The sequence below is a fragment of the Trichoderma evansii genome (genome assembly GCF_050947405.1).
Source record: "Trichoderma evansii strain SZMC 28006 chromosome Unknown GGI43scaffold_4, whole genome shotgun sequence".
In the NCBI taxonomy this organism is placed as follows: Eukaryota; Fungi; Ascomycota; class Sordariomycetes; order Hypocreales; family Hypocreaceae; genus Trichoderma; species Trichoderma evansii.
In genome coordinates this window covers 216,530-237,169 of record NW_028145202.1, presented here as the reverse complement: position 1 = coordinate 237,169, position 20,640 = coordinate 216,530, and the positions used below count along the sequence as shown (strand labels likewise).

Sequence of the window (20,640 nt, the reverse complement as noted above, 5' to 3'; positions counted from 1 at the left end):
TGCCAGGCTGCATGGTGCTGTCGTGATGTAGGCTGCTGCTGTCGACAGCTCTGGCTGCTGGTACGGGGCGGATGGGGATGGGCTCTGTGCTGCGACAAAATATTCACGGGTGGTTTTGGGTGCTCTGTGGGCAGACACTGGCCTCAATACATCAAGCTGGCTTTCAGGTCAAATTCTATCATGCCAGCGGGTAAGCTGAGCGTGCCATGAGCAACGCAACGGCTGAGGGGGGCTGCCATGCTGAAGCGCTACAGCAGGGCGCCCAGACCGTTTATCGGGCGGATATCCGCGGCCGGCTACAGGTTCCAGTGGCCAGAGCCCAGCGTGTCCAGCGGCCTAGCTGCTGAGGAACAGGCCACGAGCGCAGTGCGGGGTCTCGCTATCAGAGCAGGGCAGGGCAGAGCAAGGCCGTCTTTCGGACACAGGGCCATTAAGAGCAGCGCAAGCAACCGGTGCTTCAAGTGAAATCAGTGCGCGAGCGGGATGGGCCTCTGGTTGGACTGGAGCCTGGCGGCTGTGCAGAGATTTCCATTTGCAATCGAAACAGCCAGTCGACAGGCTGCGTACGCGCCAGAAAATGCAGCGGGTGCTGTTAGCACGATCAATCACCGCAAAATAGCGGAGTACCACCTGGCCTTGGAGGGTGTGGGAGGGGGGCTGGGAGGGGCGCCAGCCCAAAAAAAAATGAGCACCCAGAAAAAAAAAAAAAAAAAGACGACCGCTGCGGCTGCCACTTGCTGATTGCGCGCGCACCCAAGATTCCCGGCTCAGGTACTTATTGGGCGCACCGCCCACCACCCAGCCCCAACCCCCGAAATTTTATTTTCCCCCGTTCTTCAGCACTCTTCCCCTCCCATCAATCCCCCCAAACCGCACCACTTTTCACCCTCATCCCGCTATCCTTTAGATCGCTTCCAGCGGCCCTTTTTTCTTGCCAGAACATCGCGACAGCGCATCTGCCTTTTTTGAACCTTCTAGGACAAAAAAGCAAGAAGCTACAAGAGGCGCACCGCACCGCAACGCGCCCAAAAATTCCAGCAGCACTCCGCCACTAGAGCAACCACCAAACTCGTCATCATCCACCATGCCTCGCCCGCCTAAGAAGTCTGCCGAGGAGAAGGCCAAGGCTCTGCCCGTCGCCGTTGTGCCTCCTCCCACCATGGTTCCCGCGCCCGTCGTCGGCGGTCTGCACCCAGCAGTAGTTCCCGCGCCTGTTGTGTCCGGCGTGCCCCAGCGCGTTGTCGACAACGACAGCTTCATCCGCGTGCGCGACTCGGTGAGTCTTCATTTTCATTTGAACTGATCTGCATTTCTGCCTTCCACTGCAACTTCAAGAAGAGATGAGAAGATGGAGATGAGAAACACAGACACAGCGCCAGAACGCGCGCACTAGCGCCAGGGACTGCATGTGTGCTCCTGTCATTTCTTTTGCTCTTGCTCCTGCCGAGTGGCAAGCTCGAGTGACGTCGAGCGAGCCGGGATTTGTCTCTTAGCTAAAAATGTGTGGCAATGAGCCTCGCTTCTGCCGTCTGTGGAACGCAAGGACGAGACAAAAGCCCTCATCTCTCGCCAAGGAAGACGAGAGAAGAGCACAGATTTAATTCCATTTGCACATGTCCTTTTTTTCTCTGCGCTTCACCGAACGCGCGCGACCTGCACTGCTAGCCCCTCAATTGTTTACATTTTGATGCTGGTCTAGCCCCGCGTCTCGCTGGGTCGTGCCGCCTGGAGCTGCTTCCTAGTGGGAACCGCAAGCTATAGCTCTCCACTCGAGAGCTCTGCGGCGCATTGCTGCAGCTTTGCTTTAGCTCCAGCCTCAGCTCGTCCCGACCGCTGCCGTCAATTTTCTTGTCCCCCTAAAGCAAGTCTTTTGAAGCCCTTTACTAACAAGATCAATCAGGCCGTTGGCAGACTCAACACCATTCTGGAGCTTCTGAGGTCCTTCACCCATGACTACTATCGCCAGACCAGCCTTCTGCTCGGCGAGGGTACTGCTGAGGGCCCCCAGGGCGATCTTTTCAACAACCTTGAGAATGCCGCTGCCCAGTTCATGGTGCCCATCCCAGACGCCACCCCCCTCGTTGAGGAGAAGAAGGAGCGCAAGAAGCGCACTCACGACCCCAACGCCCCCAAGCGTCCCCTGACCCCCTACTTCCTCTACATGCAGCATGCCCGCTCCATCATTGCCAACGACCTTGGCGCTGATGCTCCCAAGGGCGCTGTCCAGGAAGAGGGCCAGCGACGATGGGCTCACATGTCTCCCCAGGAGAAGCAGGGCTGGAACAACGCCTACCAGTACAACCTGCGCCTCTACAATGCCCGTGTTCACTCCTACAAGAACGGCAACCCCCTGGCCAAGAACATGAGCGATGAGGAGGCGCTTAAGTACGCCGAGGACTTCCATATCCCCATGCCTGAGCTCAAGGAGGCCGCTGCTCAGTCTGATGCCCCCGTCAATGACCAGGATGCCATTGCCGAGCAGCTGCAGCAGGTCGCCGCCGCCCCCTCTGAGAACGAGGAGGAGGCCCCAGCCAAGACCCCCAAGAAGCCCGCTTCCACCCGCAAGCGCAAGACTGCCACCCCTGCCGCTGAGGTAGAGACGCCAAAGGTTGCTGCGCCCGCCAGCCCGGATAAGAAGCGGAGAAGGACATCGACCAAGGCCGCCGAGCCTGAGAAGGAGGAGCCCAAGAAGTCCGGACGCAAGAAGACTAAGAGCACTTGAATAACGAATATTTCTTGGCTATAGAAGCCAAAGCTGCTGCTCTTCTTGTCGTCCCTTGCCTCTCTAGTTCTCTCGATACAAGCAACGAGAGAGAGGGCTTCTGGAAGAGTAATCTTTTAACCTCCGCACTCATCTCATTCTACATCACCTTGTGTTACCTACAAACCGCAACTACAGAATTGCGGAGAAGATTGTCGCCTCTGTTTTAGCAAGTTGGCTCTCGGTTTTCCCTTTTGGCTCGATTAAGAGCCATGATACCTTGCATGAGAATGCCGCGGGCTCTTTAGTCTTCGGCTTTCGTTCTCTTCCTATATGTTGGGCTTGCTTATATAGCCTGGTCTTCATATGTGTGTGTTTTGATATGATGAAGGATTCAATTTTTTTTTCACATCCTTTAATTATATCGCTTTGTTTTGACTGCTCTTTTAGCTGCAGTCTGGCGGTCAGTATAAAAATGGTTATAAGGGCGTCTAGTTACTTTTTTATTTCTCTCTTTTTGGCTGGTTAGTTCTATGGGACAAAGGGCGGAAGGGCGGTTTTACATCGTGTATTTAAGTCTCCAAGCTCGTGTTGAACGGCCGAACTTTGTATGCGATAATGAAAGCAATGATCAAGAAAAAATGACTGTCTCTTTTCATCCTGGTGAGGCCTATATTGATACATAAGAAAGGGAATTATGATTCAGCATCCCAGTTTCGTTATCCGGCACTTTAGCTGTTGTTAATGTCACGAAATTGTAGCTATCTTCCTCTACTGCCTCTACTGCCTCTACTGCCTCTAAAATCCTCACTATCAGTAACCTTCTCAGTAGACTGGAACCACCCGCGATGCTCTTTCGAAACTATCTTTCTTTTCCACTCATCTTCATCCATATTCTTGTGAGATGCGGCTAGGCTTGAAGCCCCAAGCAGGGCTCTCCTCATCTTCTTTGACTTCTCAATCACTGTAATAAAAGCGTAGCCACCACTATGATATTCTTCACGATTAGAAAATACCAGCAAAATAAGTGTCCGCATATCAAATAAGACAACAAATGGCGTGTCGTAGACCGTGGAGTAGTAAATGCCTTGCTTTAGTAGTTTGTCGATGTTGGTATCCGAATCCGAATCAGTTTCCGCTTCGCGCTCTTCCACTATTTCAACAAAAGAGTCGTAGTCTTGGACTTCTCTTGAAATTCATTCTCAATGATAACGGACACTCTCTTGTAGTCTAGAACGGCAAAATATACCTTCGTCTGGCTCTGATTTCCATCACAATAAAACTTATCGGCACAAGCTGTGAGTCTAGACGCTTCACTAATGCGAGTGTTTGTACATCTTGACTGAGTGCCATATGAACAGGGTGAGTGAGTTCCATCACTGCACCGGCAACATCACCCTCTGTTTGTACAACGCGTTGGCCTCTCGAGTCGAAAGATAAATGCTTCGGGGATATTGCTCATGTCTTTTTAGTATCGGATTTGCTAGCGGGGATGGAGGGCTACAGTAGAGGTAGTAGAGGTAGTAGAGGTAGTAGAGGTAGTAGAGGTAGTAGAGGTAGTAGAGGTAGTAGAGGTAGTAGAGGTAGTAGAGGTAGTAGAAGATTAAATAGCTACAATTTCGTGACATTAGCAACAGCTGGGGTGCCGGATAATGAAATTGGGATGCTGAATAGTATTTCCCATAAAAAATGGCTTGTTTTATATTCTCTCAAATTCACAGAGCAGCTGTGCGGGCAATAAATGGTGTTACCTGGATATCTATGCTTTCGTCGCTACCTTGCATCATGTCGAAACGCCACCAGAGGCGCTCTGGACCTCCCAAAACTTCATATACTTCTCAAACGCTCCTCGGCCATCTTCTTCTCGAACACGCTGCAGCCACTCCTTGTCCGGTTCTTCTTGCAAGTGACAATCTGGCTTGGCTCCCGCCTTGAGCAAAATCTCGACAATATTCCACCACCCGCGGATGATGGCCGCATTTAACGCACTGCCATACTTTCCTCCACGTATATTGCAATCGGCTTTTTTATCCAGTAGTAGTCTTATGGATTCAGTCTGGCCTGAATATGCAGCTGCCTGAAGAGCCGTGCCGAATATTCCTCCTTGGGCATTGACGTTGATATTAGGACGCTGCTCGAGAAGCAGCTTTGTTTTGATGCAGGTGTAATCAATGTCATAATTTACCTTTGGAGAAAACCGAGGGTTATATTCTGCCGCACATGCTGTCTGGAGCGCGGAGCCAAATCTCCCACCCATAATATCAGCATCGGCGCCGCGCTCGAGCAGCCAGCGGACTCTTTCACTGTAATGTTGGCGTACATCAAATTCGTTACGGCTCGCAATATCTGCCAGATCCCAGACTTCTATGGCAGCATTCAGAGCAGTCCCGTACTCTGCATGCACGTGGTTGACATCAATGCGATCAAGTAGCAGCTTGAGAATAGGAACGCCATCTTTACCCGTTGACCGAGCAGCCATATGCCAAGCGAGGCAGTTTTGGCAGCGCGGATCAGCACCGCGCTCAAGCAACAGCGAAACCACTGAATCTTTACCCCTTTTGCAGGCAGTTGCAAGTGCTGTTACATATGTTCCGCCTTCTGCATTTATATCAGCGCCGTGATCGAGCAGCAATTTCACCATCTCGGCAGCACCTTCCCACCGTTCGCAGGCAGCTATAAGTGCAGTTCCATATTCACCACCATGTGCATTTACATCAGCGCCACGGTCCAACAGCAGACGCACGCTTTTAACGCCTCCAAGACCTTCTCTGCAGGCAGCAGCAAGCACAGTTCCGTATTTCCCGCCCTGTATGCCAATATCAGCGCCATGTTCCAGGAGCAAGCGGCATTGTTCTTCGCCACCATTTCTGCACGAGTAGGCAGCCTGGAGCGCAGTTCCATACTCTCCACCTTTTTGATTGACTTGGGCGCCCTTGTTAATTAGCAGCTTTACGAGCTCAGGCACTTCCTGCCCTATGGTTGAATACTCCCAAGTCATGGCAGCTTGCAATGGCGTAGCAAATCGACCAGTCGTAGCATTCACATCTGCACCATTGTCGAGAAGCCAAAGCACGGTCTTTGTTGATACTGTGTTGCAGGCGACATGCAGCGCTGATCCCAAGTCTCCTTGTTGGTCGATCACGGCACCATTGTCAAGGAGCAGCTTCATAATTGGAATTACATTAGATGACCGCGAAGTTGCTGCTGCATTGAATGCTGATCCGTATTGTCCTCCATGAATGTTTACATCAGCACCATGGCTAATGAGAAGTTGCATCACCGGAATTGCTTTATCAACCTCTTGATTCCAAGCAAAGCGGCTGCATACAGCTTGTAGTGCTGTGCCACAAACACCGCCTTGGATATTGGGGTCTGCACCATTTTCCAATAAACTCTTAACGAAATGAAGTTTGTCAAAACTGATACATGCACATGCTACCTGAAGTGGCGTGCAATACTCTCCACCAAGAGCGTTTACGTTGGCATTCCTTTCTAATAGCAGCTTAAATTGGTCAACATTCGAATTTCTCAATGCCCAGTGAAGCACTGTCCCACGATTATTGCTGCCTTGCATGTGTATATCAGCACCACTGTCAAGGAGAAATTTTAGGCATTGAGAAGACTGCTCGTGTATGCTTGTGAGGAGACATCTCCCCTTTTCTGATGGGTTATTGACGTTCGCTCCGAATTTGACAAGAAATTCGAGGGCGCCAAGGTCTCCTTGTGCTGCTGCTGCGAGCAGAGCTGTACCCCATTCGCCGCACTCTGCATTGACGTCAGCGCCAAATTCGAGAAAGAGCCTCATTACTTCTATGTCCCCGCTTGAGGTCGCATGCTGGAGAGCCACATCCAAATCTTCTTGAGTGATGTATGCATTTAGCTCCTGGGAAATCAGCATCTGAGTTAACTGGTATAGCCCGAGCCGGGCAGTATAGCAATAGGATTGCAGTGGGAAATATTTACTAGCGTCCATATGCGATAACTTAGGATCCGCTTGGAGTTGATTGAGGAAAGATTGGCTGTGACTCCTAAGCACGAGAGCAGCATCCTGTGCCCATTCAGCTGGCCACCGTATACGCGGAATTTCTTCGAGATGGTCCATCCAATATTCGGTTATGTATTTCCCCAAGTCCAAGAACTTAGAAGATTGAACGCATTCCGCGATCTCGGAGCTGTATTGTGTGAGATAGGCAAGACACGAACGCCCAATGGATATATGTGCCTCAACCTCAGTAAATGCAAAGGTCGGGGCACTTTCCTTTATCCTAGTAGAGATAAAATACTCTTTCAGAGAGAAATGGACTAAACGGACTTCAGTGACTACATCGACTTTAGTGTTTGTAGTGTCTTCAGTATCTTCAAGAGTTTCAATGTATTTGGTGCCCCATTTCTCTCTCTTTTGGGTAACAATTAAGCCGGAGAAATATTCCAAGATATATTCCGGAGAAATAATACGATCATTCTTGTTGATAGCAATGTCTCTGTTTGGTCGGATAATAAATATCTCAGAGAGCTCTTCAAGACTTAAAGGTCTCATTGAAAATGCCAGCCATTTGACTGAATTTATAACTCGTTCTTTAAAATCAAGATCAATGCCCTCCAAGATTCTATCATAAGTTGCATCCAACCCTTTAGGAAGCTTTTGGAGGGCCTCGTGGATCTCGCTCTCAGATGGTAGTTTTTGGAGTATTTCAATCTGACACTGGACATACTGGAACCTGAGTACCTCTGTTAATAATAACACAAATCGTACTTGTTTTATGCTGTAGCGTTTACTCAGTACTCACATGTAATCTGCCTTATCCAGGAGCGACTTTCTTGCTTCCATTTTCAATCTTTCTGGCCAGGACTTAAATTTGTTTCTTGCTAGTTTTGAATCGATGTAATGGCATATATCGCGATTAAGAATCTCCCAATGGGCTAATAGATCAATTTTCATCTTTTCCATCTTTAAGGGCTCAGACAAGTGAGGACGTATTTTAGCGTCAATGTCTAGCTCTTTGCGGCTTGTTAAAAAGACGTGAAGGCCGCCGGGCGCATTGGCTAGGATGTAATCCAAACTCTCAAGCAGCCTTTCACGGCGGTCGTTGAGCACCGGGCACTCATCCAGACCGTCAATGACAACGTACACATCTCTAAATCCAGATAAAGACACCATTAAGGCCTCTTCAAGTGTTTTGATATCTGGGCGCTGCTCTTTAATCATGTACTCGCCAAGACGCTGTAATAATTGCTTGTTACGTTGGCGAGAGCCGATCTGCTTGATAAGAGATGCGAGCATGCCATCAACATTCTGTTTTTTGGGATCACTGAAACTAAAGTAGAAGTATGCAAGAATGGTCGAAGGGTTTGAGGCGTGACGGTCTTGCAGGTGTTTGATAACCGAAGAACTTAAGACTGATTTTCCTGAGCCAGCTATAGATAGTTTAGCTACAGCTCTCAAGAGAAGAAGCGCTGCTATTTTATTAAGACACAACCGATATACCTTTACCATGAAGCCACAACAATGAGCTCTTGCCTTCTTCCCAAGCCTTGAATTTGTAACTGTCTTGTACTGGCCATCCACAGGTGCCAGCCTCATGCTTATCGCGTGCAGCATTATACATCGAAGAAGGATCAATATCGCAAAGCCAATACAAAAGTTTGGTGTACTCTTCGGCTTCCCCGCTCGCGTCTGCCTTTGATAATGCTATTTCCATAGCAGAGAGAGAATTTACAGCTGTTCGTTGCCGATCTTCAGCAGCCTTGTGTTCCTCATGCAGCCGTATGTCCCGCAAAATGTTTTCAACAGCGATAAACTGGTTATTCTTTTCATGAACGTCGTCCACTAGTCGATCCCAGTTATTCCATTTAACGGCATCAAGACCGAGGCGGAAGGCCGAGTTTTTGGAGTAGTAGCAGCAACCTATGATCTGAAATTTTAAAATTTGCCTGTAAAGGATCTCTAAAGCGATTTTATATTGGCCGTGTGATAGTCGATATGTTTTGGAACTGCTCTCGCTTGGCTTATAACACTCTTCATAAAATTCTTCCCTCATTATACTTTGCGCAATAAGAGATGCAATACCATTAATCGCTTTCGCCAACGAAGCTCTTTGCTCGGATGGATTTATCAAAAGCTATTATCTAAATGAGTCGAAATGAAAGGCTAGATATTTCAACAGGACTTACTGGAAGAAGAATGCTGACGCCAGTCCATGCTATCGAGGTGTATGGGTTTGCGCTTGCGACACCACTTATGTAGTCGTTGGCCAAATCCACAATCTTTAAAACGAGCTGCACAGCCTCTGTCGCCGAGGTCTCAAATTTTCTAAGTTTCGATGCCTTTTTGTTAACTTCGTCCATCCTTTTTTCCGGCTGATCTCTCATATTTGGCTTCAGGTTGAGGTTTTGGCTCAACCCGGCGGCGACGCTGTGCTGGAAGTTTTTCACATTCTGCAATAAGTGCACTGTCTTCTTCTTTCAGTTTCTCATATGCCACATTCCAAAGCTCGCTAATTGGCGTATCCTCTATTCGAACTTTGGGCCTTTGGGTCGTTTCATTTTCTTGGCCCTGCTGGGCATCGCTGACGTTCACAGCATCGCTTCGATTGCCGTACCCATTGGACGAAGTCTTGCTTTTGAATGTTTTCTTCAGCCGGTCTCTTAGACCCATTTTGGAGTTATAATACGCTTCTCTTTCCTGGTGATTTCCACGATGTTAATAGCTGCATGAAGCGGGGTGAGTATGATGGACGGTGAAGAGAGAAAAGCCTTTGCAGCCTGATCAGGATGCCGATAGGCCCAATCTCAGTGGCTGGGTACATAATAAGAGCAGCTGAAAAAACTCATGCTGTTGGATGGTAGCCATGCAGGGCAATCCTTTGCGAGAATCATAACAGATCGGTACATGCAAGATTACTAACTCACACCAATTAACTGAAGCTGCCTTTATTTACCTTACGATGCCGCACTTATTCGGCATTCTCTTATTAACCAATACCACAATTTATTTTCCTCTACGTCTACCTATATTTTAATATCCTTGCCCCTCAGTCCGATAACACCTCAATTACGATGTACAGGCAAACAATTAATATGCACCAACCATGTAGCCATTTCATTAGCTTGATCTAAACTTAACTAGAGCACGAAATATTACATGTTGAAGCAATTAATAAGCCTAATGTTTTCATCTAAATATAAAATCAATACACATACCAAGCCTGTGTCAAAGGCAGCGTAGTTGCTGGCTCGGCACTGCACACCTGCCCGTCTGCTTCGACCACATAGCTCTCTGGATCGACCTTCATCTTGGGCATGACGTCGTTGAAGCGCATATCCTTCTTGGACACGGTGCGACATCCCTTGACAGCCTCTACGCGCTTGCGCAGGCCGTACGACTCGATGGCGCCGGAGGTGATGGATTCGTTGGAGACGAAGAGGATGCTAGTTTTCGGCACGAGGGGGGCAAACATGGGACGGGCGATGATGGGCTGGACGGTGGGGATGGAGGCGTTGGGGTCTCCCTGCAGGGTTGAAGCGTTGTTAGTTAAACCGAAGATAGCATCGCAAATCATATATCGTATGTCAGGGTGAAAGCAAGCAGGGTGTATAAACACTTACCATCTGAGCCAGGGCAATGAGTCCGCTCTTAATTACCAGCGACGGCTTCGTGCCAAACCAGGCAGGATCCCAGACCACCAAGTCTGCCAACTTGCCCACCTCGATGCTGCCAATGATATGGCCAAAGCCCTGTGCCAGGGCCGGATTGATCGTATACTTGCTCACGTAGCGCTTCACTCTGAAGTTGTCGGCGCCCGTTCCGGCATCTTCTTCCAAGGTGCCCCTCTGCGACTTGTTCTTGTCGGCTGTGTTCCACGTCCTGAGGATGACCTCGCCGCATCTTCCCATGGCTTGCGAATCAGAGCTCATCATGCTGATGGCGCCGAGATCGTGGAGCACATCTTCCGCGGCGATGGTCTTGTCACGGATTCGACTTTCAGCAAACGCAACGTCTTCGGGGATATCCTTGGATAGGTGGTGGCACACCATGAGCATATCCAGGTGCTCGTCAAGGGTGTTGGAAGTGTAAGGTCGGGTAGGATTGGTCGATGAAGGAAGAACATATGGGTGCTCAACTACGGAGATAATGTCTGGGGCGTGGCCACCACCTGCGCCTTCAGTATGATACGTATGGATGGTGCGGCCCTTGAAAGATTCTATGGTGGACTCGACGAAGCCAGACTCGTTTAGGGTATCAGTGTGGATGAGACACTGGACGTCGAGCTCATCGCAAACTGTGAGGCATGAATCAATTGCTGCCGGGGTGCTGCCCCAATCTTCGTGCAGCTTGAGGCCACAAGCTCCAGCGGCAATCTGCTCACGCAGTGCAACAGGGGAGCTGTCGTTTCCTTTGCCAGTGATGCCAATATTCAAGGGTAGCTCATCGCAAGCTTGGAGCATCTGGCGCATATAGTTCTTGCCCGGAGTACAAGTTGTCGCACTGGTACCAGCACTGTGATGCATATCAGCCAAAGCCCCAACTTTATCTGACACATGTAGATGCATCGGATGTGTAAGTGAAAGGGGGCATCTGCAACTTACCTGGGTCCCACGCCACCTCCCAGCATTGTAGTGACGCCTGACGCCAGAGACTCATCCGCTTGTTGTGGACAAATGAAATGAACATGGGTGTCAATGCCGCCAGCCGTGATAATCTTGCCTTCACCAGCAACGACATCGGTGCAGCTACCCACGACCATTCCGGGCGTTACGCCATCCATAACGTCGGGATTACCTGCCTTGCCGATTCCTACAATGTGGCCATTTTTAACACCAATATCGGCTTTGTAGATGCCTGTCCAGTCGACCACAAGCGCATTGGTCACCACCAAGTCCAAAGAGTCCGCATCCAGCCGTCCAGATGCTTGCCCCATACCCTCCCGCAACGTCTTACCACCACCAAACTTACACTCGTCACCATAAACGGTAAAATCCTTCTCGACTTTGATCCAAAGGCTAGTGTTTCCCAGGCGGACAATATCCCCGGTCGTGGGACCAAACATGGTTGCATATGCGGCACGATCCATCTGGAAGGAATCGATATGGACACTGTCAGCAAAAGGCTCGGGTGTGTGAGAGAAGCCGGCCTTTTGTAGGCTTTCAACGATATCATTGACTCTCCATAGCTCCAGGCCTCCAGTAGCGAGGTTGTTTCCTCCGCGGATGACCTTATTCCCCCCAATTTCCACAAGAGTCACTGTTTTGGTGTCTCCTGGCTCGAAACGGACTGAAGTGCCTGCAGGAATATCAAGGCGGTATCCATATGCCTTTTCACGGTCAAAGTCCAGCTGTGGGTTTGTCTCGATGAAGTGATAGTGCGAGCCTACTTGAATAGGTCGATCACCCTTGCTTGTCACTCTGAGCTTAACCCTCTTGCGGTTCTTGTTCAGCGCTATCTTGTCTCTGACGGCCACCACGACGCCAGGTTGTGAGGTAGGCTCGTACTCCTCTGGAGGCGGAAGGGGAAACAGGCTAGCGTCTGGAATGGGCAGAAAGCTCCCATATAGAGCCCGAGCAAGGTCACCATCGTCTGTGCGGATTGGATTGTGGACAGTCACCAGATAAGTGCCCATGGGGAACGTGCCTTCGACCTGTATCTCTGTTAGAGTAGCGCAGACAGACGGCAGGACATGGCGGCGGCCCAGCATGGTAGAGCCAATGTCCATGAGATCTGCAACGGTGTGGTTGCCATCGCGGATGAGTTCCTGTAGGTTGTTTGCAATAAGCGCCTTGTAGCAGCAAGCTGAGTTAGCATGGGTTTTTACTAGGCAATTAATTGTAGATGAGCTGCAGCGACCAACAATGCTAGCAGCTAAATAACAACAGCAAATAGTGAGGCCAGATCCAATTTCGTACCGTTGCTTCGCTGTAGTTCAGTTTGACGCCTCTGGCAAGCCGCCTCTGGGCCAGCAAGCCCACCTGTGAGATGACGAGCTTGTCCAGCTGTTTGATGGTCAGACGAGAGATCCACTATCTCTTTAGGGACAGGACAGTGTCCGGCGCACCTCTTTTGGTACCAAGCGCATTGTGTCACGGCACCCAGCTCCAGATAAGACAAATTACGAATTATGGGAGCAATCGATTGAGCTGTAGGAGACAAAAATGCGACACCTGGGGTCGCAAAATAAAGCTTGAGCTGTCATGCAGCTTTTCCCCGCAGAGCCATGGTTGACGCTGAACCCTCAGTGTCTATAGATAAGGACGGTTGATACGGGCGGTACTTGTTACGTACCTATCTTCACCTTTATCTTTCCACTTGGGTGCTACTATATTAAGTTTAGATAGCTACAGCATCAGCATGGCGTTGACGCCCAGCGCTAATCTTACTACAAGCGCTTATGAAGATGAATTCGTAAATATCGTAATTGTACAAATCATTAATTTCACAAAGCAGAGCTAGAAAATATCACATTTGATCGTCCTATTTGCCGAGATATCTCATATAAAGCATCCAACCTATTGCAAAGGGGTCGTCACTTGCATATGAAAATACTAATGTGAAAAGAGCCAATATTCCTCGTACCTAGGAATTTTCAATTGCTTAAAAAATAAGATGATGATATCTATCTTAAACCGACCTGCGCAAGCTAATCCAAAGCCTCCCAACGCCGATACAATCAATATGACTTCAGTAAATCATGTCTCCCATGTTACCCAAGGCTGCCCAAAAAATAACAAGAGTGAGGCCAGCCTACCAAACACCCAAAAAGCCATTCCAAATTATCTTAATTTACTCCTCTTCAATCTCATCGTCCCATTGATCCTTCTCCTTCTTTATCAGCCCGGCCATCTCTTCGGGTTTGAAGATGGAGCTGTCTGGGTCTTCGATTCGTGGAACCTTGTTCAAATTCTCATCGTCAAAGACGGATCCTATCGTGTCTATCCATCTCCTTCGCCGCTCCATCAGCGTCTTGGTCAGGTCTCCTATTCCTGGCCGCGCCATACCCGCTGCCCCTCCAACAAAATGGCTGCCCCCACCTGCACCACCAGGGCGCTTTGACTTCTTGCTCTTCCCCATTGTTCGCGTGCGCTTCAGGTATGCTGCATTGACTTGTGAATCTAGATCTTCAAGAATGGTTTGGTATTCCTGATGAGCCATCCGCTCCCGCACCAAATCCATCAGTCGTGCTTTGCGCGCACCATTGACGAGCATCTGCTCTTTGAGTCTGGCCTGCAACAACCGCAGTCTACCCGCGACCTCATCGTCAAAGTGGCCATCATATTCAGTTTCAATACCTTCTTGAGGGAGAAAGCCAATATGACGAAGCTCTTGCTTGAGCCGCTCCTCAACCTGGGCATATTCAAGCTTTGGATGCGTAGCCTTTTTCCATGCTTCCGTGGATGACTCAGTCATAAATGTAGCCGGTGGTACCGGGCTTGATTTATCCTCTGCAGTCCCATTCGGCTCATCTCCATTGATGTCACCATTCATGCTGACGTCGCCATTTGTAATACCGTTGGTGGTAGGCTTATCATCAGACGAAGGTATTCGCGGCTCGGGGCGCAGGGCCTGCAATAATCGTGTCGCAAGGGGCCCGATAGACAGCGCATCCGTCTCAGCTACATTATCATTCATATTATCGATGGTACCACGAGGCTGGTTTGGAGGCAGCTTGTCACGACCCTGCTGAGGTGAGTCGATTGACATGGCGCCATCCTCTTCAGCCCAGATTTCACTGTAATGCCTCTTGCCGCGCTTTGGCATGACAAATGGCGATACGCGATCACTGCGCTCTCGCAGAAATGCCAAATCTTCTTCGGAGAACGGGCGGAAATACGGATCAATATATGTCGAAAATGTTGAAAAGTTGATTTGACTGCTTGGTTTCGTATTGCTAAAGTCCTTGTCCGGGGGGTCGCCGGCAATCAAGTCGGCAAGATCGCTCCTGGGGTAAACGGCGACGGAGTAAATCTTCTTTCTTTCCTCGTCGGGTATACCATCATATGTAGGTAGAATTTCGTAAACCGTGGGGTCTGGAAAGGTCGATGGATCGTCACCAAAGGTTTGCGCTTGAGGAAGCTCACGCCTCGGAGGCGCTCCCTCATCTTCTGAACTCTCTTCCTCCTCTTCTTCCTCTTTCTTAGGCTTCTCGTCGGTTTCCATAGCGTTAGGAGACGCTCCTCCTGCTATAGGGGAGAGCGAGGAGCTGGCGTCGTCGTTGTCGCGTGCGTGCTTTCGCTTTGTATCTCTTAGCGGAGAGGATTGCTCTATTTTCAGACGATTAGTATCATGTCCCTTAAGATGCGAATACCCATGCGCTCGTTGTATTGGGTATAACAGCGCAGAGACATACCATCACCTGCCGCATCGGTGCCCTTCTTTCTCTTGTGCTTAGACTTCTTCGAGTCTTGGTCCCTCACGTCAATACGCATATCCTCGGGGCGCTTTTTCCGTTCATCCGCGAGATATCTCATTCCTCGGTCATAAAAAGTGGAGCGTTTTTCCATGATATTGACCAGCGTCTTAAGCTTCTCAAGCATGGCGTCAACGCTCCGCGACTCGGGAACTGGAGCGCTGGAGGCGCTTTGGTCCACCAAGTTGTCAAACGTAAGATTCGAAAACAAAATTACTCTAGTATCGAGGTAATCTGGGTCGTAAAACTCCTGGGGTGGAAGGGAAGATGCTGGGGCCGGGACCGGCGTTGAATTTCGGCTTTGTTTCTGCATGGCGGCCGAGTTCTTCTTGCCGGTGCCCTTCTGCCCTGATGCGGGAGGCATGATGGCGACGCTAGAATGCAAGTGCTATCGATTCATAGATGGCGCTGCAGAGTTGTAAAGTGCCGGCGTTGAATCTCACGAATGAAGCCTTGCACTATGGTTTCCTGCGATGGAACAAAAGCCCATTGTCGCGCGTCTAAGGCTCATGTAAGTGCATAAAGTAGCGTCATGAATGGGGGTGTCGTGATCGAGAGGCTGATGCGTTCGGAAGACGGGTTTTTCCGGAAATGATTACATAATGTCTAAATCGCAAAGGCAGCCTCCACGGAATGGCATATGTTAAATGAGCACTTGATAATTATTCCACATGAGTAGCCTATTGTTCTTGTTGATACAATAGTTTTTGTTTGTATAGCAGCATTCAGAAGCACAAGGTTTTGATGCGTATTTCGAAGCGTAGCTAAACTTCACTTCGAGCTCAGCTCAGCTCAGCGGTACTGGCAAGTGAAGCTACCCCACCATCCAGAGACAGCATCAACAGCTGAGGTTTGTCAACGCCTACCCTATCGCATCTCTGAATTTACTGATCGCCGTTTGATGGGAGCTGACCATTTGTAGGAAAATCTTTCTGCGCCATCAATACTGCGATTCAGCAACTCGGGTGCAGGCAGACAACAGACAACTTCTGTCAACTGCTGCCGATAGATAGCGCCTAGTGGCCAATATCCCATGACGATCATTTATATGTTCATAATGTCCGTCGACCTCTCATGGTGAAGCGTTCCTACGGGCCTCCCTCTCCGTTGCATGTGCTGTGGATGCTATGCTTGATTGGCAGTTCCCCAGACAGGTCCTGACTCCACTTGCTAGAGTCTACCTAGCTAGACTACGCAAATAGCCTGAGTGTGTGTGGATGGACCTGACGTGGGCGCCAGAATCCAGGGACTGTCAATCTTAGCATCGAATTGGAGCACGGGGCCATTGAGGACCCTGAGGCGCATTCTGCCGGTGTCACTCACTTAGAGATGCCGCAACTGTGGCTGGATGGAGCCGGTTGGTGCTCCATACCGTGTGTGCTTTTGCTGAATCTCTCGAGTTTTCCATCGCCATGCTGGCTCTGCTTGCCAAATCACCTGTTCCAAAGCAATGCAATGACAACTGCCGCTACAATGTAACCATGCCGTGCGGGCAGAAGAAGAGCCATGACATCAGCCGGCTCTGTCATGATTCCCCACGCCGGAATCCCATTGGCATCTGAAATCCATACACGTATCCCCCACTCTACAGTATGGTGCCCCGCTAACAGGAGGCAGCTAGAACTATTCGCGATGAACCCGTAGGCAAAATGCGGCCTCGCAAATGCTACCCATAGAGTTTTCGAAGGGGAAGTGCTCGCTTGATCGTGCGAGGCGGCCCCAGAATGCACACAAGGTGACCCATTCGGATCCTTGAATTATGTACCGCATGGAGCTACTGCCCAATGGCGTTACTACGGGATAGGATATGGAGCAGCTTCTTTGCTTGCCTCAACAATTTGCACGTGTATGGCCCAACAATACGCTACCCTGGCGCAGCTCACTGTCCAAGCATGTGGTTCAGTCATTGGCCAATACTGTCGTGTTCGAGCCGCGATTTCCACTTCCAGTTCGCGCGTTACCCATGGCTTGAGACATCGCAAGCTGTTGTAAAAGACGATGATCCCTGACATTTTAGTGGAGGCCCCTGCGCTCTATTCTCGTTGACAGGAAGCTTTTGACATGTGATATGCGCGCAGAATTGCTGCAACGCTGTGTATAGAGTGTGTTTTATGGCGTACTGTGTTCGCTACTATGTCGACTAGCTGGTTTTCACCAATTGAATGCCCAGCACGGCCCGGGATATGCGCCTCTGACCCAATGTTGCTCAGGGATATCCAAAGATAATGCTGCCCGCACTCCAAGGTGGGTTGGTACATCTGGTGTGACCCCAAGGAACTCGCTTCCAGTCAATAGGGCAGTGGGTGTAGTTGTAGCTGAGCTGCTGGGTGCTTATAATTGTGTACATGGGCAAAGCCAAGTCCCTCGTGTATTTATCCTGTCCTTTCCAGCTCCTTTTCCTTGAACTTTTCTCTCTCAGTTTCATCTTCTCGTCATTTTCAACCCTTTTTCATTGCTGGATTCAACATCAATCCTTAGCTCGTGATCAACTCTTCTACTTTATTCTCTCAATACGTAAAATGAGAGAATATCATGGCTTTTCCTGTAGCTCTCACTGATTCCAATCAACAAACTATGGATCAATATGCTAAATTCTTTTCTCCTCCTAGGGTGGTAACATTAACATCTTGCCTTTTGGCAATGAGATTAATCCTCTATATGCTGGAATAGCAGCCTCTGTCTTAGGTGGCCTTTGCATCTCCGGTTTGGTTGCCTCTCGAGGCACTAGGCAAAACAATGATACGCCTGGCGTTATCAGCTCGTTTTTCCTCTTTTTTTATTCTTGCTTTATCAAACCCCACCAGAGCGGTTCCAAGGCTTCCCAGCAGGACGCTCTAGAGAGCTTCTATAAGAAGCAAGCCGGGGCCTATGATGCCACACGCAAGGTCCTTCTTCGCGGTCGCGAAGACATGCTGGCCCTTGTTGCTGCCCAGCTTCAGGCGAAAGCCGAGACAGCTACCGATGGCAACAAGACCAAGCGTATTTGGGTTGATGTAAGATACTGGCCAAGAGGAGAAAGCTACAAGACAGTCCAACTAACATCAAAACAGGTTGGAGGCGGCACTGGCTGGAATATTGAAGCCATGGCGCAGTTCGTCGATGTCCCCACCTTCTTCTCCAGTGTCTACCTGGTTGACTTCTCTCCGTCTCTCTGTGAGGTAGCAAAGAAGCGTTTCGAGAGACTTGGCTGGAAGAATGTTCGAGTTGTCTGCCAAGACGCTCGCAAGTTCCGCCTGGAAGATTATGAAACTGACATGCCCGGTCGTCAAATCGTCCCAAGATCTCCTGCGCTCAGCTACCTCACCCAGCAACGCCAGGACTACGGGGGCGCTGATTTGGTCACTTTTTCATACAGCTTGTCCATGATTGTAAGTCTCTAACAAGGCTTTATTTTATCGAATAGTCCATTAACTCTCATTTAGCCGGACTACTATTCTGTGGTCGACTCTGTGAACTCGCTACTGGCTCCTCATGGTATCCTGGGTGTGGTTGACTTCTACGTCCAGAACCAGATTGACTACTCTTTCCGAAACTACACTGGCGGCCTTGTGGATCGTCATGTCAACATGCTATCCCGCAACTTCTGGCGTGCCTGGTTTGACATCGATCGTGTTGGTCTTGAGCCCGGCCGCCGCGATTACCTCGAATACAAGTTTGGTACTGTTCTCAACTTCAACTTCAGAAACCGTACTCTCGGCTACATCCCATACTATGTCTGGGTTGGTTGCCAAAAGAAGCCGTTTTCGGCATCAAGCCTGCCTCATGAGATTATTGAGCGCATTGATGCTCTGGCCACGGAATCGCCTTACCTGTACCCTGCTAACCAAGGAGATGCTCTGACTCGTGCGATTGAGAGGTCTGCGCCAGAGATTCGCTCCAAGGCTTTCATCACTGCCGTCGAGAATCTGTCTGCCAACTTGCCTCTTCCCTCGTTCTTCTACCAAAACCACCACTGGCGTATCTACTATGATGACAGACTGCAGAAGCACACACAGTTCAATGACGAGTACATCTATGCGTTCACCTGGGAGGATGCCCGCGTTGACGAGCGCCTGTTGAAGCTTGGCCCTGATGATAAGATCCTTGCTATCACTTCTGCCGGAGACAATATCATTTCCTACCTTGCCCAGAGCCCTGCTCGTGTTCACGCTGTTGACCTCAACCCCACCCAAAACCACCTTCTGGAGCTCAAGGCTGCCGCTTACACGGCTCTGCCATACGAAGATTTCTGGAAGATCTTTGGTGATGGAAAACACCCTGACTTCCGCAACTTGCTCATTACCAAGCTGTCTCCTCATCTCTCCGGCCGTGCATTCCAGTACTGGCTCAAGAACGTCCATGTCTTCCAGAACAACAAGGGATACGGCCTCTACGATACTGGTGGCTCCCGCCACGCCATCCGTGCTTTCCGCTGGATCTCCCGTGTCTTTGGATTGAAGTCTGCTGTCAAGAAGCTGCTCGAATCTCGAACTTTGAACGAGCAGCGAGAGATGTGGCGCAACAAGATCCGTCCCGCCTTGCTCTCTAAACTCATCTGCAACTTGGTTGTCTCGCAAGAAAGTTTCCTCTGGGCCGCTCTTGGTGTTCCTAAGAACCAGCTCGCGATGATTGAGAAAGACCATGCCGAATCTGATCTTGTGAAGCAGGGCAAGGCAAAGAACTCTCGTTCTCATGCTATCTGGCACTACATGGTCAACACTCTGGATCCCGTTGCCGAAGAAACTCACATTGGCACCGACAACCCTTACTACTACGTCTGCATGGATGGCAAGTTTTCACGCAAGTGCCATCCCGAGTATCTCCGTCCTGAGGTTCATGCTAAGCTCTCACGCCCCGGTGCTTTGGACGGCCTTCGCATCCACACTGATGAGCTTGAAGAGGTCATTGCACGAATTACCCCTGGAACTCTTACTGTCGCCGTCATTATGGACAGCATGGACTGGTTTGATACTGGCTCTCAAGCAGCGGCTGCCCAGATTAGCAAACTCAACAGGGCGCTCAAGATGGGCGGCCGTGTCCTTCTCCGCACATCTGCTTTAAGCCCCTGGTACATCAAAGTCTTTGAGGCCCATGGATTTACTGCCCAGTGCCACGGATCTAGAGTTGACGGCGCATGCATCGATCGCGTAAACATGTATGCCAGCTGCTGGATCTGCACCAAGACTGAGAACCTACCCCCGCCTACTCCTGAATTTGATCGCATTGGTGGAGGTGATATTACTAGCCTGACTATTTAAAAGACTGATAAATACGATTGGATTGATAGGTGGTTGAAAATGAGTTAAGGGGTATCGTCCAACACTGTACCCAAGGAATTTGAGAATGGTACACGATTCTTATATGAATAGGGACAAAAATAGGAGTGTTTCACGCTTATAGTACTAAGAATGAAAATAAATAAACAACTTTATAAATGATAAGCCAAACAATTTATCTGGTAAAATGGGCATTGTGTTGTAAGATGGTAGGGTTTGAACAATATTGCTGTGTTGAGTAAGTAGTCTTGTCGTATTCTTTCACCGAAACATATATATTCAAGTC

General features: G+C 49.5%; 5 protein-coding genes across 5 annotated transcripts; 2 read left to right on the top strand and 3 right to left on the bottom strand.

Annotated features, from left to right (window-relative positions):
- Window positions 1–913: 913 nt before the first annotated feature.
- GGI43DRAFT_282046 (uncharacterized protein) lies at window positions 914–3,092 on the top strand. Its single transcript, XM_083201236.1, has 2 exons — window positions 914–1,276; window positions 1,901–3,092. Exons 1-2 carry the CDS (start codon window positions 1,085–1,087, stop codon window positions 2,720–2,722), a joined length of 1,014 nt encoding a protein of 337 aa, XP_083063079.1. The 5' UTR covers window positions 914–1,084; the 3' UTR covers window positions 2,723–3,092.
- Window positions 3,093–4,484: 1,392 nt separating this feature from the next.
- GGI43DRAFT_421089 (ankyrin repeat-containing domain protein) lies at window positions 4,485–9,356 on the bottom strand (the record flags this gene model as incomplete). The annotated part of the gene is made up of 6 exons (XM_083207901.1): window positions 4,485–7,419; window positions 7,489–8,116; window positions 8,187–8,528; window positions 8,785–8,827; window positions 8,873–9,118; window positions 9,183–9,356. 6 exons carry the CDS (start codon window positions 9,354–9,356, stop codon window positions 4,485–4,487), a joined length of 4,368 nt encoding a protein of 1,455 aa, XP_083063078.1.
- A 200-nt stretch (window positions 9,357–9,556) lies between these two features.
- On the bottom strand, window positions 9,557–12,914 carry GGI43DRAFT_397461 (uncharacterized protein). The gene is made up of 5 exons (XM_083205112.1): window positions 12,751–12,914; window positions 12,602–12,688; window positions 11,288–12,474; window positions 10,307–11,198; window positions 9,557–10,209 (listed from the first exon to the last, which is right to left on the bottom strand). Exons 1-5 carry the CDS (start codon window positions 12,769–12,771, stop codon window positions 9,889–9,891), a joined length of 2,508 nt encoding a protein of 835 aa, XP_083063077.1. The 5' UTR covers window positions 12,772–12,914; the 3' UTR covers window positions 9,557–9,888.
- Window positions 12,915–13,244: 330 nt separating this feature from the next.
- On the bottom strand, window positions 13,245–15,602 carry GGI43DRAFT_397457 (histone acetyltransferase NGG1). The gene is made up of 2 exons (XM_083205111.1): window positions 15,040–15,602; window positions 13,245–14,953 (listed from the first exon to the last, which is right to left on the bottom strand). Exons 1-2 carry the CDS (start codon window positions 15,461–15,463, stop codon window positions 13,476–13,478), a joined length of 1,902 nt encoding a protein of 633 aa, XP_083063076.1. The 5' UTR covers window positions 15,464–15,602; the 3' UTR covers window positions 13,245–13,475.
- Window positions 15,603–17,631: 2,029 nt separating this feature from the next.
- GGI43DRAFT_421087 (class I SAM-dependent methyltransferase) lies at window positions 17,632–20,336 on the top strand (the record flags this gene model as incomplete). The annotated part of the gene is made up of 4 exons (XM_083207900.1): window positions 17,632–17,643; window positions 17,709–18,092; window positions 18,150–18,467; window positions 18,522–20,336. 4 exons carry the CDS (start codon window positions 17,632–17,634, stop codon window positions 20,334–20,336), a joined length of 2,529 nt encoding a protein of 842 aa, XP_083063075.1.
- Window positions 20,337–20,640: the final 304 nt, after the last annotated feature.

Coding starts and splice junctions, on each gene's coding strand:
- GGI43DRAFT_282046 (XM_083201236.1), top strand. CDS start 1,085: ATGCCTCGCCCGCCTAAGAAGTCTGCCGAGGAGAAGGCCAAGGCTCTG. Junction 1,277..1,900: donor TCATCCGCGTGCGCGACTCG/GTGAGTCTTCAT, acceptor AAGATCAATCAG/GCCGTTGGCAGACTCAACAC.
- GGI43DRAFT_397461 (XM_083205112.1), bottom strand. CDS start 12,771: ATGCGCTTGGTACCAAAAGAG. Junction 12,689..12,750: donor TGCGCTTGGTACCAAAAGAG/GTGCGCCGGACA, acceptor ACCATCAAACAG/CTGGACAAGCTCGTCATCTC. Junction 12,475..12,601: donor TGAACTACAGCGAAGCAACG/GTACGAAATTGG, acceptor TGCTGCTACAAG/GCGCTTATTGCAAACAACCT.
- GGI43DRAFT_397457 (XM_083205111.1), bottom strand. CDS start 15,463: ATGCCTCCCGCATCAGGGCAGAAGGGCACCGGCAAGAAGAACTCGGCC. Junction 14,954..15,039: donor CACCGATGCGGCAGGTGATG/GTATGTCTCTGC, acceptor GTCTGAAAATAG/AGCAATCCTCTCCGCTAAGA.